Source organism: Balaenoptera borealis, assembly GCF_965194805.1.
Source record: "Balaenoptera borealis genome assembly, chromosome: 4".
NCBI classification, from domain to species: Eukaryota; Metazoa; Chordata; class Mammalia; order Artiodactyla; family Balaenopteridae; genus Balaenoptera; species Balaenoptera borealis.
This window is the reverse complement of record NC_138861.1, coordinates 130,193,333-130,210,444: the sequence shown is the minus strand read 5'-3', so window position 1 is coordinate 130,210,444 and position 17,112 is coordinate 130,193,333. Positions and strand designations below refer to the sequence as shown.

At 40.2% G+C, this 17,112-nt stretch overlaps 1 protein-coding gene and 1 long non-coding RNA gene across 3 annotated transcripts in view; one reads left to right on the top strand and one right to left on the bottom strand.

The window, feature by feature from the left end:
• LOC309627634 overlaps positions 1 to 17,112 on the bottom strand; it is a 1,075,643-nt gene that overhangs the window by 87,599 nt on the left and 970,932 nt on the right. The gene's annotated exons all lie outside the window — the stretch shown is intronic.
• Positions 10,499 to 17,112, top strand: part of PRDM5 (PR/SET domain 5) — a 226,103-nt gene continuing 219,489 nt past the window's right edge. Inside the window, exon 1 of one of the 2 annotated variants that reach the window (XM_082389642.1) lies at positions 10,499 to 10,995. In XM_082389642.1, coding sequence (XP_082245768.1) covers positions 10,903 to 10,995 — 93 coding nt within the window. In that variant the 5' untranslated portion in view covers positions 10,499 to 10,902. Of the gene's footprint in view, positions 10,996 to 11,317; positions 12,276 to 17,112 lie in introns of those variants that run through there. The other variant, XM_082389643.1, reaches the window with a different exon arrangement.

Below are 17,112 nucleotides of genomic sequence, written 5' to 3'. Positions count from 1 at the left end.
CAGAAATGGTTTCATGGAAAAGCAGAAACACAAATTGGACTGTGAAGGGTGGTAGAAGTTAAATGAGAAGAAAATAATGAAGAGGACATTTCAGGCAATGGAAAAAATGTAAGCACAACATTGAGCCAGCAGTCACAAAGTCTGAGAGAAGAGAGAATAAGTGGAATTAATTGAATAGAGGATTCTAAAAGAATAGAGGGAGTTAAGGTTGGAAGGGTAGGATGGAACCATATTGCGGACAGCCTTTTGATTTCAGGAAAAGGATTTGAAATATCCAGGTGGTATATGGGCTTATTCAAGTTATTAGAGAAAAGGTGTGTCAAGAAAATATGTAAGGAATATTAATCTAACAGTGACGTCTACAGTACATTCAAGCAAAAAAAAAGCTAGAGTAAGGATGTTATATAAATATTATAATAGATGTGGAGCTTCGAGGGTCTAAACTATGGAGAGTGCCAGTGACATGGGAAGAGGCAAGATAGGAATAAAGTGAATCTAAATCCAAGACATCTGGGGAATCCCCTGGCGGTCCAGTGGTTAGACTTTGCGCTTCCACTGCAAGGGGCACAGGTTCAGTCCCTGGTCAGGGAACTAAGATCCTGCATGCCGCGTGGCGTGGCCAAACAATAAAAAAAAAATAGATAAATAGGTAAATAAATAAGTAAATAAATAAATAAATCCAAGACATCTGGTAAACAGGGAGTTGGTATTTCAAGCCGAGATGCTGGCAGACCATTTCTAAAGTAGGAAAATTGGAGTGATTAAACATAGTGAGGTTGTATGACTAGAGGTCTAAAATAAACTTTGGCTCATGAATCCAGTGAAGAAAATGATTAAATATAATTAAAGCCAGTTTTTCGGTAATTTTAAAATTATTTTAGTTATTCAATATTTATCTCTAGTCTTCTTAGAACAAGTGTGAGGACCATATGATTGCAACTAAATATCTTACATGGACCAAATTTTTCTTTCTTAATATAGGCAATAGTTGGAGCTTTTTCAGATTTTACGTTAGAGCTAATTGCCATATGGAATATTATTGGGCTAGGAAATACCCTTTGAAAAAAGTGATGTTGGTATGAATAAATATTTTTGAATGAATGAATAAAGCATTCTTTATTAGATGTTTTCTTTAAAATGAGTTAAAACTCTTCAAAGCTAGATAAATTAACAAGTTCTTTTTAGTTGAATTTTGCTACAGTATAGGCTTTTAATGTTTTCCTTTTGAAAGTTCCACGGCTACTATATAATCGTAAGCATAAGAAATATTTTACTTACTCTACAATCATTTTAAATTTCTTGGGCCAAATTCTCCCCTCAGATGTACTTTTTATAACTCCCACCGAAGTGAGTGGAAATTTAGTTACACTATCTGAGGGTAAAATTCGGAATCACATTTGCAAAATACTGACTTTTCCTGATTCATGTTTTATTGAGTAATTGGACATTTAAATTGGCTAGGATTAACTGTAATAAAGCATTTGAACTTGATGCCATTTTGACATATTGGGAAAAGAAGAAAAATAATGTTTTACTGCAGGTTGCTAGTTTTCAGATTTTGACTTTCATTTCCCATGAAAAAATAAAAAACTGGAGAATTAAACACCTCTGCATTTTCTCCTACTGAGCTTGAAAGTTAAAGAGCATTTCAATTGCATGAGTAAAATATTTTTTATAGCATATAATAACAGTGGAGCTCCAGGAGACTGGCAGGAAAAGGGAAAGGAAATAGAGGGTGGAAGAGGGGAATGTATGTGAAATAACCGGACCCAGGAATTCAAAATAAATGAACCAAATAGTTTTAAGATTAACTCATATTATTTCATCTCCACATTCTCATTGTGTGAAAACTATTACAAAGATTCCAAATAGTTCCATTTCTTTGGTGTTGACTTTAATTATCTTTTCTAAATCTCAAAGTAACAGCATATCCAGAAAAATTTAAGTCCTATGTAGACAGAATTTTGCGAGGCGTGTTGCTGATTGTGTGTTGTTTACTCTGGGCATCAGACCTTTATGGCAAAGCATGGATAAAGGTCATTCAGTTCTGGGTTGATAGTTAATTAATTTTGGAGGAACTTTTTTAGTACCTAATGATAGATCTATTTAAGATGATAGGGCTCCTTCTCTCAATGAGAACAATCTTCAGTTTATTCCTCACAACAGTATATCATGTGCTATGTGTACAATTTACTACATATGCTATGTACGTGTTGGGTTCTAGTATTTGTTCCATGTCTTCCCATTTCCCGGTGTGTAAAGAATCAGTTCCGGCCCTTGTGAATCCTCTTCTGTGTCTATCGTGTCTAGTATGTACCTCATAATTGTTCTTTCCAGTTAAAATGTCCTATCAACTTCCACCTTTAGGAATTTTGCAGCCAAGTGTCCTCTTTGCTTGGGCACTTGCTCAAATACAAAGTGTTAATGCTGAGTTGTTATCAGTTGATGCTTAGGAAAGGCTTCCTTCTGTCCTGTGAACTCTGCCGGATGCTTGCTGTGTCCCTGCAAGACTACGGTGCTCTGTCTCTAGTGTGACTTCTCCATTTCTCTGTTCCCTTTCTACTAGTAAAGTAAAGGCTATAGTAACAGAAATGCTGATGAAGCCTCCTTGTCAGGAAGACTTTATTTCCCCACAAAGTCTCTGTTTCCAACTGGACAGCAACAAGGACTGCATGGGACATCCCTTGTAGCATATTAAAGAGGCTCCATTTCTCCTCATCCCACCCTGAAGTAGTGTGCGTTACAGTGAAATTTTCACGCGCTCTTAAGTTTGCAAAGTCTGATAACTTGTATTGCTTGTTCCTTATGCTTGGCACAGAGTTAGGAGTTCTAGAAATACTTGTTGCAGGAATATATAATAGTCTTAAGGATTTATTTTTTAAATGGATGCCACATAATTTGAGTTAAAAATTGAAGAACTTACGAATTTTTACATAAATTGGGAGTATTATCAAGGACTTCAAACTAACAAAATATGTTCAACAGAATTTAACTACTGGTAGGTTTCTTTTCTCCCCCTTTGAGAGACACAGATGATCTATGAGCCCAGCGAAGAAAAGAGTTTCCTACAAGCTCTCACTGGGAATTTTTAGGGTACGGCTTGTCTCTGTGGAAGCAGCATTGTCTTATAGCTTGCATTATACAGATATTAAAGACATCGTTCTTGCCCTGGAAGGATGACTGGGGGCTGCTCTGTGCCTCAGTACAAGTTAATAGACTCACTTCTGTGTCATTATAGCAAAATCCAGATGGCTCGGTGAAGAACGCTGAAGTGTAGCTATGAAACTTAGTCCTGATCCATGGTAATAATAATAATAACTTCAATTTATTTTGAACCTATTTTGTGCCTGGGGCTCTGCAAAATAGGCATTCTCATCCTCATTGTACAGACAAGGAAATAGAGTTTTCAAGTGGTTATTAACCTTTCCTATGGTCTCATGTTAATACTTCTCATCTCTGTGATTCAAACTCCGTATTTCCTGATTCCAAAATTCTTGCTGTTTCCATGGCTCCTCACCACTCCAATAGAGAGACTGGGAAGCTCTCCTAATAGAAGGGAGTTCCCCATGGTAGGAGCAATGGAGGGACACTCTTCTGGCAGTTATGTCTGGAGGAAGAGGTTTCCAGAAGCTATTTTTGTGGGTAGCCTGTATAATTTAGCACAGACTCTGGCACGATCTGTATGATTTTTTTACAAAGTCTTTTTGCTTCCTTCTGGTCGAAGGTTCTTTGTGGTAAAATTTTGCAGAAACATTCAGAAATGATGACTTGAGGAATCAGCATGATGCCAGTTTTTTCTTCACAGCTGCATAGTGGCCTTTTATAAAGAGAGACTTATAATAACTGAATTCCTCAGGCAAAGAGAACAGCAGTGCAAAGGCCGGCTGGATTATAATTCACGGAGGAAACATTTGACCCAATGATATAAGAGAATCTGTTATTTTTGCCATATTTGATTATTTAAAATTTTGGGGGTATCTTTTCTCCAGAGAATACACCTGTCACACAGCCAGAAGCCTTCCAATTTCGTTTTCCATGTGTTGACAAGTTTCTTATAACACAGGATTTAAGTTACCTTCAGGGCAAGCAGTATTAGTAACTTTCAGAATAATATATTGTTTCTTATTTCAGTCACGTATTCTATTTAAATACTATACTTCACAAGTTAGGTGTGGATATAAAAGCTTAAGATCTGCAGACCTATTTCAGCAACAGAAAATTTTGTTGATGTGTTAGAAATAAGTGACATCCATATACCATTGCCAGTTACAAAGACTTTGAAACTAGGTAAACCAATGTTGATGTACATTATTTTCCTGAACTCACCTAAAAGGCTAAGTAAAAAATAATGTTCTTCATTCATATGTAAACATGTTAATACGGTACTTGGTTGCAATTGGAAACTACAGAGGAAATTTTAAAATTAATGATCTTCAAACAGTATTAATTTGCTATGATTGCATTAATACTCAGCATAACAGGATGGAGTTAGAAACTTACCTTTCTGATGATGAAATACTATGTGAAACTTCAATCTGCCAAATGTAAGAAGAAAGAAACAGTGGGCAGAGAGGAGACCTTATGGAGACCCCAATTCCGTAGGGAATTACATCATTGGTTGTGTATGCTTCCCTTTGTACTGAGAGGTCACCAAGACATCAGCACTCAACTGTGATGTTTATTTGAAATAACATTTTCTATGGAAAAAGTTGGTTCTTGCCTCTGTGCTAAATAATTAGTAAGACATTACAATTATTATTATTATTATCATTATTTTTACTCTCTGCATAGTATCAGAGAGTTTATAGAAAATGATCACTTAAACTAAGTTCCTCCTTACTCATTTGGAATGGCATATTAAGAAGGTGATCCCCTCCCCCCCTTTTAATAATAGTTCAGTAACTATTTTATTTTAGTAAGGGAAAAGGGAAACCAGTAGAACAAATTGAGTGGCTCTGACAAACAAGAGCATTGGTATGGCTTTTTGGTTAATTACTGAATCTTTTAAATATTATCATTTCTGTGGATTAAAAATTTGTGGATGAGCTAGGCTGTGGTTATAAATAGGCTAAGCCTCAAAATATCTGCCAGGTTCAGAGAAACTTTCTGTAAAAGCAGGGTCTTATCTTATAGCCCTCTCTGCATAGGGGATATCTTTGGAGAATCATATAACTCTGTCTTCTCTTAGACACAGTCATTTGGATCAAACTGGAGCATCTGACCTCAGGATAACTATTTAGTTGACCTTGGCCAGTCAAGTTTTCTGCCCAGTTCTAGAGGAGTTGGAGGTGGATTGGGAGGGGACATGAAAGAGAAGAAGGAGAAGGAGAAAGAGAAGAAGAAGTGGAAGAGGAAGGGGAAGGAGAAGGGGAAGGGGAAGGGGAAGGGGAAGGGGAAGAAGAAGGGGAAGGAGAGAGAAAGATGGAGAGTTCTGCTTGTTCTGGAGGTGCTGCTAAGCCTAGTGGGAAGTGTAACTAGAGAGTGAGCCAGACTGAGTCAGCTGGAGGTAGAATCAAGGACATTGGAAACAAAGTCCTGAGTTTTTTTACCTCCACCACTTCATGGATTCATGAAATTGATTAAGATCAATCACTTCTCTCTTGTGTGTAAAATGGGGTTAGTGACATTTACTTTGCAGGGCTGTTATGGTAGGGCTGTTAGGGCTTTAAGATAATGGATAGGAAGAACCTATCCAGTCCAGTTTCTGGCATATACTAGGCTCAATACATGGAAATAATTATCCTTCTTGGTTTCTTCCTCTCACTTTAATTCAGCTTCATGTTACTTTTCCATACCTGTTCCATGAACAGCACCTGACTTTTGGGGTGAGAGGACCACTGATTAACTCTTTGGCTTTTCTTTTTATAACATCACTCACTGTAGTCCCAACAACTTCTAGCTTTCTTCTAATTAAAGAATTTTATGATTTTTCTCTGCTACTGCATACAAGTCTTTGGTGTCGTCATTCAAAACCAAGGGACTAAGGAAAATTTAATGTGCAGACTTTTTCAGGTTTCAGCGTCATCTTTCATGGCACTATTGCTACTGTGGAATCAATGCTATGGAGAGGATGGTTTCAGTGCAAGATTCCAACAACCTCACTCCAGATTTTATTTTTAAGGATTTTTTCTTTTCTTTTTTCTTTGAGTCACAGCAAATATTGGGTTGGCCAAAAGATTCATTTGCTTTTTTTCCATAAGATGGCTCAAGTAGCACTTAGTTGTCTTTCACTTCATTCAAAACAGTTTTCTTAGATTGTATGAGACAGCTGTCATGTCAGCGTGCATTTAAAAAACGACATCAAAATTGATGAATTTTTGTGTAGCCATTTTAATATTGAAGATGGAAGAATAAAAGCAACATTTTCAGCATATCATGCCTTATTATTTCAAGAAAGGTAAAAACACAACCGAAACACAAAAAAAGATTTGTGCAGTATATGGAGAAGGTGCTGTGACTGATCAAACGTGTCCAAAGTGGTTTGTGAAGTTTCGTGCTGGAGATTTCTTGCTGGACGATGCTCCACTGTTGGATAGACCAGTTGAAGTTGATAGCGATCTATTGAGACATTAATTGAGAACAATCAACGTTATACCACACGAGAGATAGCCGACATACTCAAAATATCCAAAATCAAGCGTTGAAAATCATTTGCACCAGCTTGGTTTTGTTCATTGCTTTGATGTTTGGGTTCCACATAAGTTTAGCAAAAAAAACCTTCTTGACCGTACTTCCGCGTGCGATTCTCTACTTAAATGAAATGAAAACGTTCCATTTTTAGAACAAATTGTGACCAGCAATGAAAAGTGGATACTGTACAACAATGTGGAACAGAAGAGATCATGGGGCAAGTGAAATGAACAACCACCAACCACACTAAAGGCCGGTCTTCATCCAAAGAAGGTGATGTTGTGCATATGGCGGGATTGGAAGGGAGTCCTCCATTATGAGATCCTTCCGGAAAACTGAACAATTAATTCCAACAACTACTGCTCCCAATGAGACCAACTGAAAGCAGCACTCAATGAAAAGCGTCCAGAATCAGTCAACAGAAAACACATAATCTTCCATCAGGATAACACAAGACCGCATGTTTCTTTGATGACCAGGCAAAAACTGTTACAGCTTGGCTGGGAAGTTCTGATTCATTCACCATATTCACCAGACATTGCACCTTCGGATTTCCACTTATTTAGGTCTTTACAAAATTCTCTTAATGCAAAAAATTTCAATTCCCTGGAAGACTTGTAAAAGGCACCCACCTGGAACAGTTCTTGGCTCAGAAAGATAAAAAGTTTTGGGAAGATGGAATTATGAAGTTGCCTGAAAAATGGCAGAAGGTAGTGGAACAAAATGGTGAATATGTTGTTCAATAAAGTTCTTGGTGAAAATGAAAAATGTGTCTTTTATTTTACTTAAAAACTGAAGGCACTTTTTGGCCAAACCAATACATCTTTATTCTTTTCTGCTCGGGAAATTTGGTTTTATATTCATTCACTACAAGTCCTTCTGACTCTCAGGAAACTAAAGATAAATAAACCTCAGTATTTTTTCCTGTCAGGCTTTTAATCTACCATGACAGTTGGAAACAGTCATTAATAATTGAGACAATCAAAAGATTTTACAGTATGTGTGGTAAAATAATTATTTATTATAGAATTATAGAATTAAGTCTTCCCCTGTAATGAAAAACAAGGACTGCACCAGTACACAAGTTTGAATTCAATAACTAGAGCTTGCTTTAGGCATATCAATGAAAAAAGTTTCCTCCAAAAGCAAATTTGAAAATAAGGAGAAATGTATTAGGAGTCATTTCTCTTGTCTCAAGATAGTGCAATATTTTCTATAGTAAGTAAATCAGGTGCATGGTAGTACTTTAATGTCAATATTTTGATTTTCTTATTTTTTTAAGACTGGATTTAAACTCTTGATATAAAGCAGAATTTTAATTTCCCTTTTTTCAAAGACAATATTGAAAGGTCACTTTCTAGCTTTAAAAGTTTTAAGAAATGACTCATCGTACCACTACTGTCTTACAGGCTTCAAAATCAAATTTCCGGTCAGTATGGTGCATTTTCATCGGGCAAGCATATATGCTTTTTTATGTGTTGTAAGAGAGATTATTATTAAGAGCTTTTTGTTGCTGTTTTCTATGATTTAGGTGGTAGATCTTCAGAAAACTCCAACAAATAGATAAAGAGAACATTGCATGCTTTAATGAAATATACTGTTTGTATTAGTTGTAACAAAATCTCTGATAGAGATTCATAAAAGATCTAGAAAGTTTTTCATTTTATTAATCTCAGATTTATCATCACAAACTAATTTATTTTTATCACTGCTTCCTAATTAGTAAAGATGCCTACATTCAGAAAGTTGAGCATTCTCAAGCTGACAACTTCGTTCCCCAGACACATAGCAGCAATCAAAAGGGAGCTATGCCGAAGCAAGGGTCATCAGTGAATGAGGCTTGCGTCAGACCAAGTCCAGAAAACATTTCTTCTTCTCTCTAGTGATCAAAAACTGTGGAAACTTTTGTGCCCAAAGAGACATGGCAGAGCATTTGACTGAGGAGCCAGGGTGGCTTGAGGGCCAGGGCTGAAAAGCTGTGTGTGACAAAGGACTGAGCGCCCTGGGGAAAGTGCCATGGCCACCCTCTGGATTGTGGTCTGGTTCCAGCTGGGCCCAGTGGACCTGGTCTGGCCTTATTTTAGCACTGGCTTAAACAATTCCAGGAAAACCTACTTAGTCCAGATTCTTTGAGGAACAACAGTTGGGGTCTAGGCTCACCGTTGACTAATTTGAAAATCTCAGATTAGCCTCAGAATAGACTTCTAATCAAGACATATTTATTGAATCCCTATTACATGTTTCAAGGCCATCTAATTTCAAATTTCCCCCAAACAAACTTTGTTTATTTATTAATTCATATCCACCTACAGGAAGTTAGATATCTTTAATGGTAGGTCAAAGAGATCATAACTCAAAGAATGATTAAAGCATTGTTCCTCTCACCCCGGCAAAGCTACCTACCCTTCAGTTTAAAAAAAAAGAAGATCATTTATTTATTCTGTTCTTTAAAATCTCCAAATATTGCTATTACATGATTTTCTTCATAATGCTTTTTCAAAAACCTTTTTCTAAACTTTAATAAAATTCTCCTACTTAGGAAATTAGGATCTGTTTGTGTTCCAAAGCTTTCCTTAGTGCGGAAGACACAGGAATCATTTCCATGTGTGTTGCTAAAAACAAGACAACAGGCCCCAAATGGAGTCCCTTATGCTAAACTCTCCATCACCAAACTGAGACTTAATTACAATTTCGGCTCTTCTAGAAATGGAAGCTTAAGCCAGCCAACTGGGAGGTGCCTATTCAGCATTAGTTAGGTAATGTGCCTAACAGACTCCCACCATCCCCTAAGAGAAAGATACCTTGCAATAGCCACTCCACTTTTTGCCTGGTATAACTTCCTTGTTCTTGCTCCCTTCTACCCGTAAAAGCCTTTCACTTTGTATAGCTCCTCAGAGCTCCTATCTGCCAGATTGGATGCTGTCTAAACCGTGACTTGTTGAATGAAGCCAATAAGATCTTTAAAATGTATTCAGCTGAGTTTTAAAAAATAGTGTGGCCTTTAATTTTGTCAAAATTATTATTATTATTACTATTAGTTTATCAGAAACATCAAATATTTATTGGGAACATCAAATAGTTCCTGAGAAAAGAACCCAGAGTAGAAAATTATCAAAAATATCAAGAGAAATGAGTAGAGAGCACCCAGTTCCTCTTGAAAGATGAAACATCCTTCTAAAGTTCTTTCTGAGCGCCACTGCGATACCTACTAACTTCCATTAAAAGCACTAAAAGAAGACTTATGGTGTTATTTCACGGCCGTGATTCCAGATTCCACTGTTCGGTCATTCCCTCTTATCTCCCCCGTCTCCATTGCTCTATGTCTGAAAATCTGGAATTGGTCTGGTGATTTTCAAGGTAGAGAGGACTCAGGAAGAGCTCATCTTTGGAAGTGTAAGAATTTCCCAGGGATTAGGACACCAGAACAGAACTAGTTTCTACTGGATTTAAATATTACAATTGTTCACGACAAATTTTGAGTTAACTTGAAATGGATTAGCTGCAGGCTGCGTATACCCGCTTTCTCTGAACGTGAATCTACATATTTATTGGTCCCCTATGTGTTCGAACCTCTGAAACAAGCACGAAATAAACCAAAGATGCATAACTCAGATGTAAAAGGACTAAAATTTCCTTGACTCTAGGGATTGTTCTCAGTAGTTAGGCAGTCTAAGTATGCCTTCGGTCTAGAACTTCTAAAGTTGTTTTGGAGGATGGCCCCAGCTCGGTCAAGGCCCATTTCGTTTTGCATCTGAAGAGTGCAAAATTCGCCGACTGGGAGTACAAGCTCCGAGACTCAAAACCCAGAGCTGGTCAAGGGCGGGTCCGCACGCGGCTGCGCGGGGCGCACGGTGCGGGCGGATCCTTCGGCTCCGCGGCCTCTGGGTTCGAAGCTCCGGGGTCAGCCCTGCCCCGGGCTCCACGCCCGGGAGCGGGTCCGAGCCGCTAACTTCGGGCCAATCAGCGCGCGGCGTCCCCGCGCCCGCAGCGTCCCGGCGCCCGCAGCGCCCGGGCCCGCGCCCCCCACGCCCCCGCGCCAGCAATGGCAGCTGCGGCCTCGGCGGCTCCGGGCCGAGTTAGACCCGGGACGAGGAGGGGCTGAGCCGCGGGGGATCCTGGAATCGGCGGGGAGGTGGGGATTCTGGGAGGAAAACTCCATTTCCTCCTTCCCCGCCGGCCTCTCCCCTCCACCCCGGCACCCCAAATTTCCATGTGTCGCCTCCCGGGCGCAGAGCGCCGGTGTTAAACGAGGCGGCGGCCGCGGCTGGGAAAATGCTGGGCATGTACGTGCCGGACAGGTTCTCCCTGAAGTCCTCCCGGGTTCAGGACGGGATGGGGCTCTACACGGCCCGCAGAGTGAGAAAGGTGGGTGACCCGGCGGCGGCCTGCGCGCCTCTGCTCCCGCCGCGCGCCCTGCGCCTCCCGGGCTCGCCCCTCCGCCGGCCGGGGGCTCCGCGGGCTTCACTCGCGTCGCCCCTCGCCGGGCCGGCCGGGAGCCCCGCGGGGAGGCTAGGGCGGCGGGGGCGGCCTTCGCCCGCCGCGCCTCGCGAGCGGGCAGCGCCACGTAGGTGTCGGCGGGGCGCGCTCTGCAGCCGGCCGGTCCAGAGGCGGAAGTGCCGCCGGCCGCCCTGCGGCAAGATGTCTTTCCTCCCCTGCAGGAAGTGAGTCGGGATGGAGCCTCCCTCTTCCTCGGCTCCGGGAGTGGGCAGAGGCACGCGTGGGCGGGTGTCTTCCCAGGCGCGCACGAGCTCCATCGCCGCCTTTCTTCCTGTAGGGAATGCCTCACTTTCCCTGTGGGGATTGGGGGGAGCTGCCCAGAGCGCAGCTCAACGCAGGCCTTAGCATGTCATTCAGACACCCCGCAGTTCTTTCCTTCCTTCCAAAATGTGTAATGTGAATCCTGGGAGGTGCCAGCTAGATAATGCTTGAATCGTTCAACTTTTTTCTCAGCTTTTCTGGACTTTTCTCGGATCTTTCCTTACAGAGGTTTAGAGACACGTGAGTAGGACCAGCACATGGCAGTGGCCCTAAGGGAACGGCCTGGAAATGTTGGATGTTGAAAGCAAAGGCCTAGGAGGAGAGATTACTGGACAATACCAGGTCTTTGGGTTCGATGAGACCTGTGTTATAGCCGTTTCGCAGGATGTGTAAAATCTGAAATCACGGAGGCAGTGGTGAAATGCCCAGGGTCATGAGAGCCAGCGTTTACTGAGCAGATACTTGGTGCTAGGGCCCACGCTTGCTGCGTTACCTCTGTTAGTAACTACACTGGCACAGTACTCCCGTGAGAACAGTCTTAATCCTCTTGTAGGAGAGGAGAAAGCAGAAGTACTTGGAGGTTAAATTTCCTGCTGAGTTAGTGAGTTAGGTTTCAGACCCATCGCTTCTTAGTCCAAAGCTCATGTCCTTCCCAGATCTGTTTCTGCTAGCTTCCCAGCACCCCTCACCCCCACTGTGTAGGGGGGAGGTTTGGGCAGGAGCAGGCTTGTTCAGTTAAGGTGGGCTAACAAGAGGTTCACAAGATGCACCGGAGACACCAGGATGTCTTTCATCTGAGTATGAGTCTTTCTCCACCCTCTCACCTAAGGAGCAGGTGAAGAAAGGTGCACAGGTGCTTCAGAAGGCCTTCATTGACAGCAGGGTCTGTAAGTATCTCCCAGGGTAAAATTGGAAACAATAAACCCCGTATTTACTCCTTCAAATGGGAGTTTGGGAGAATGCTCCAAGGAGAAAAGCAGGTGTAAACACTTGATCTGAATAGATGTTTTTGCCAAAAGGGTAAATGTTAAAATCAGCATTCTTTCAAAGCAGAAGTTGAGATTCTGCTTTTAATTTTCTCACAAGATATGAAAATTCCCAAATGGAGTTTTCTTGAAGGTCTCAGGACTAAATATAAGTACTTAAAAATTAAACACAGTTCTTAATCATTACTTTGTTTTATGTTATTAACAGTAATATAGTAAAAATTTTACAAATATTAGAATTATTAAATTATCCTTATTTTTTGCCTTATATTATTTAGGTTTTTAGAAACAGCTGGCCAATGTATGTTCTTTTGGTATTTTTATTCCAAATTCTTTTTCCATGAAATAAGTTATTTGGAAGTTTTAAATTATTTTGGGGTGTAGAATGAACAGCTTCCAAAATCATATATTACTGCATTTTATTATTGCAGTACTTATAGATACTTATCTTTTCCTGGTTTGTGTAACTTCAGCATGTAAAACGCATGGTTTCATCCAGATCACATCTAGAATGCTTACCTATAGTTCAAGTGAATATGCAGGTGTTTGCAATAAATCCAAATGACATACTATTAGTGATATAGTTTAGTTGTGATCACAAGATAATCATAAGGTCATTGATCATTGACAGGTTCATTGATGCCAGAAATGACCCTGAAGTAGGCTTCAGCTCCTTTGCCTTCCAGAAGCTGAGGACAAAGCAGAAGCTGAATAGCAGATTTTAGCTATACTGTAAAGCTACAGCTGAATATCAGTGCATCCCTTACCAGTTTGCATATAGTTTCTCGATGCTTAAATATTTTTGAAGTTACCTTGTACTAGCTTTAACTCTAGCCATTAATCAAAGGGTTTGAGAAAAAGTATTTCAGCAGCTCTATTAAGGACCTCACTTAAAAGTTTTTATGTTCTCTATTCTAAACAAATTTTGGAATGTATCACAGAAGTTTTATCACACTTTTATAACACGTATTCTTGTATAACAATTCTGTTTTTCAAAAACAGTTGCAATTCAGGTCATCTATTGATTTCAGTTCAGAGAATCTAATCCAGAGCTGTACTGAGGTTGGGGGATTTTGCTAGACCCTCTACCCCCACTACATTCACCATATTGATTGGGGATTCCCTTACCAGTGGGATCCCTAATCCCTTTCTAGACCCACCCCTTTTTGTGTGGAGTCTCCTAGAGTGGGATCCCTGCGGCAGAGTCACCTAATTCCCTGGCTCCACCTTAGTCCCACTCGGTGGTGTTTCCTTGGCAGTTGTCCTTTTTTGTAGGCCTGGTGCTGCTGCTGCTTTTTTTTTTTTTTTCTTCTATAAAATCTACAAAATGACAAGAAGAAGAAATGGAAAGACTTCTTTTTCTTTTCTTGCCATTATGGAAAGTCCTTTCCTTTTCTTGCCATTATGGAAATTTAGAGATTGCACGAAGAGAGGGTCGTCTGGTAGATATTTCTGTGTGAGCCATTATTCTTGGAGAAAGAATGGATGAGAGTCTGCTGGAAAGCCCTAGAGTAGAAAAAGGAGGCCTGAGTTCATTCACATTTATACGCATTGCAATTTGCTAATGATAAGATAAAAAATAATACAAAATACTAAATTTAACACTTTAGCATGCCAGACCCTGTTCTAAGTGCTTGCAATGTGTTATCTCATGAGCACAGTTTAATGTTGTAAAAAAGATGTGGAATTCTAGGTTACTATGCAGATTAAAATTAATGTTACGTACTCAAAGCTAATATAGGATGTATACATACAATGAAAACTTATGTAAACATCTCACTACATTACATTTTTTATATCATGACCATATTTTTCATTGCCAGCTTATATGATTAACCAGGCGGTGGTGTGTTTGACATTGTGTTTGAACTTAAAGTGGAGAGGTAAACCATAAGATTTCTTTGAGCTCTCAGATTCTGTGATTTTATGGAAAGGGTTAAGGTGGCAAATACACCACTACCAGTCTTCGTTTCCTTGAGGTTTGTTGTAGGCTGTTGGTTTTTCTTCCCCTCTGACTTTCAGTCATTTAGTCTTTTCAATTGTGGCAGGTACTGTGCTAGACCTTGGGGATACAGACGGGTGCAAAACAAGACAAGGTCTTTGTCCACATGGAGCTTGTGTTCTTGTGTGGGGAGAGACGTAGCAAACAGGTAAAGAAAGGGAAGATTTCCAAGACAGTTGCAGCCTGTGTTAAGTGAAAGAAGTAAACGGGGTGATGCATTAGAGAGTGAATGGAGGGGGGCCTCCTGGTGGGGCATTGATGAGGCTCAGGTCCCTTGATACACACCAGCCACAGGGAATTGACCCCACTGGGGTAGCTCAGTTCCTGGCTTCCTTCCCTCTCATCCCTGTGCCTTTTTGCCTTAGGGACTCCTGAGTGGCATCCTGTGCCCTTGTACCCTAGGGCAGTCTCCCACTACACTTTGTTCTTCTCTTGAACAAATGCAGGTTCCTAGTTCAAACTTGCCAAATACCCTAGGATCTTATCCACAGCTTCTTTTCAGGGCACAACTTATTGGCAGCACGGAGGCATTAGTTTCCTATTGCTGATTCCAAACTATCACACATTTAGTGGCTTAAAACAATACAGGTTTATTATTTTATGGTTCTGGAGAATATAAATCTAAGATGGGTAGGCAGGGCTGGTTCCTTCTGGAGGCTCTAAAGAGAGAGTTTACTTTCTTGGCTTTTATAGTTTTCTGGAGGCTGCCCACGTTCCTTGGCTCATGACCCCACATCATTCTGACTTCAGCTTTTGTCATCACATCTCCTTCTCTGACTCTGACCCTCCTGCTTCCTCTTACAAGGACCCTTGTGATTAGATTGGGTCCACCCAGATAATGCAGAGTAATCTGCCCAGCTCAAGGTCCCTAATGTAATCCCATCTGCAGAGTCCCTTTTACCATGTAAGGTATCATACAGCTTCTAGGGGTTAGGATGTAAACGTTTTCCGTGGGCCATTATACATCCTACCACAGCTCCAGAGTATAATTCTTCCTTGTCTACATTATGTGGAACATTTTAAAGTGCATCCTTCCTCACATACTGGTCCCAATAAAATGTACGCATTACAGATCTACCATGTTGATGACTCTTCTGCCTTGTTTTCAGTGTTGATTCTAGCAGAGGTCAACAAGGTTGGCATTCATGCAGTAAAGCCTGGGTGAGTGGTCCCCTTATAAAGAGGAAGAGAAAATACGTACATGAGAAGTAGAATAGGAAATAATAGATTCTGATGGTGTTCTGAATGATGGTGTTTAAAAGAACTTCAGAGGGAATCCAGCTTGCACCTTCTCATCTTACAGATGAAGACATCGAAGCCCAGAGAAGCTTCGCCTGGCATCTTGCTGCTCACAGCTGTATTGCAAGCTCCTATTCCTTCCACAGTACCATCTCCCTCTCCCTGTCCTTCACGCCAAGGCAGGCACCTTGATTCTCTTTGAGGGATTTGTGGCAAAGACATTTGATGAGGTAAAATCCCAAGAGAAAAATAACTGAAATAAGGGTTTAAATCTGAGTTTGTGAAAATACAAGAAGCTAAAAAAAAGAGGCAAGTTGTATAGGGTTAGAAAAACATATGGGAAAGAGAAAACCCCCAAAGAAAAGTAAGTAAAAGCATAGAGGAAGAATCACCATGCATAAATTTTAATACAAGAAGACTAGATTTTGTGGAAGAAGGTGTTTTGTTGATCCACTCAGAAGGTGACTCTTCTGAAGAAATAATGGGTCTTTATACTCTGGCTAAAATTCTGCCAGTAGATGTTTGTTTACAGTTCTTGGTGGCTGGTGATAGCTAATCTGGAAACATAATCAGAGGGAAAATAATCACCATCGATGCCTGCCATATGTGCTATCTCTTCTATGTTCACACATTTACACTCTACAAGAGTGACTCAATGCAGCTTTGTATTTCCTGGTGTTACGACAGATTCAGATTTTGTTTTTTGTGTGTGATTATGACAGCTACAGTTAATTCTTTCAACAAATATTTATTGAGCAATTGCAGTTGTTAGGCACTGGGCTAGTTGCTAGTGACAGAAGGGTGAGTGACAGAATAGTCACTGGATGTGTTACACAGTTTGTATTTAAGCCCTACAACAAGTCTGCGAGGTGGCCATTGTTGTCCTTGTTTTATAGATGAGGACACTGATTGTGAGGAAGGTTATATCACAAGGGGATTAATCAGAATTGGAACTCACATTCTTCCATACATCCCTTTCACTAAAAAAAAAAACCCAAAAATTATTTTTCTCCATACTGATAAAATGCTATATCCATGAGCATTTCCATGAGTACAGACACATACCTATTCACACACTTTTAAAAAGTTATTTTACAAAAAGGAGAAAAGAGTATCATTCAGCAGTATCTTGTAGAAATCCCGCTAGGTAATCTGCTTTGGCTCTAATTTATTATTTTTAATAACTGAACATATTCTATGCGGAGGATATGACATAATTTTCATTTCTTTGGTCTTGTTTTACACAGTTATTAAGTAAATGTTTATTACCAAGATTTGTACCAGCTGTTTGGAATACAGTAGTGAACAAAACAGAAATTCTGGCTCTTGCAGAGCTTGCATTTTCGTGAGAGGAGAAGAAAATTAACAATGAACGATTAGAAAAGTCTTATACTGTGTTAAGATGTGATAAATGCTGTAGAAAAAAGAAAAAGTAGAGCTGGGTATTGTTGACTTGGCAGACTGTATGTGTTTGTGGGAGGATGTTTTTCTACATAG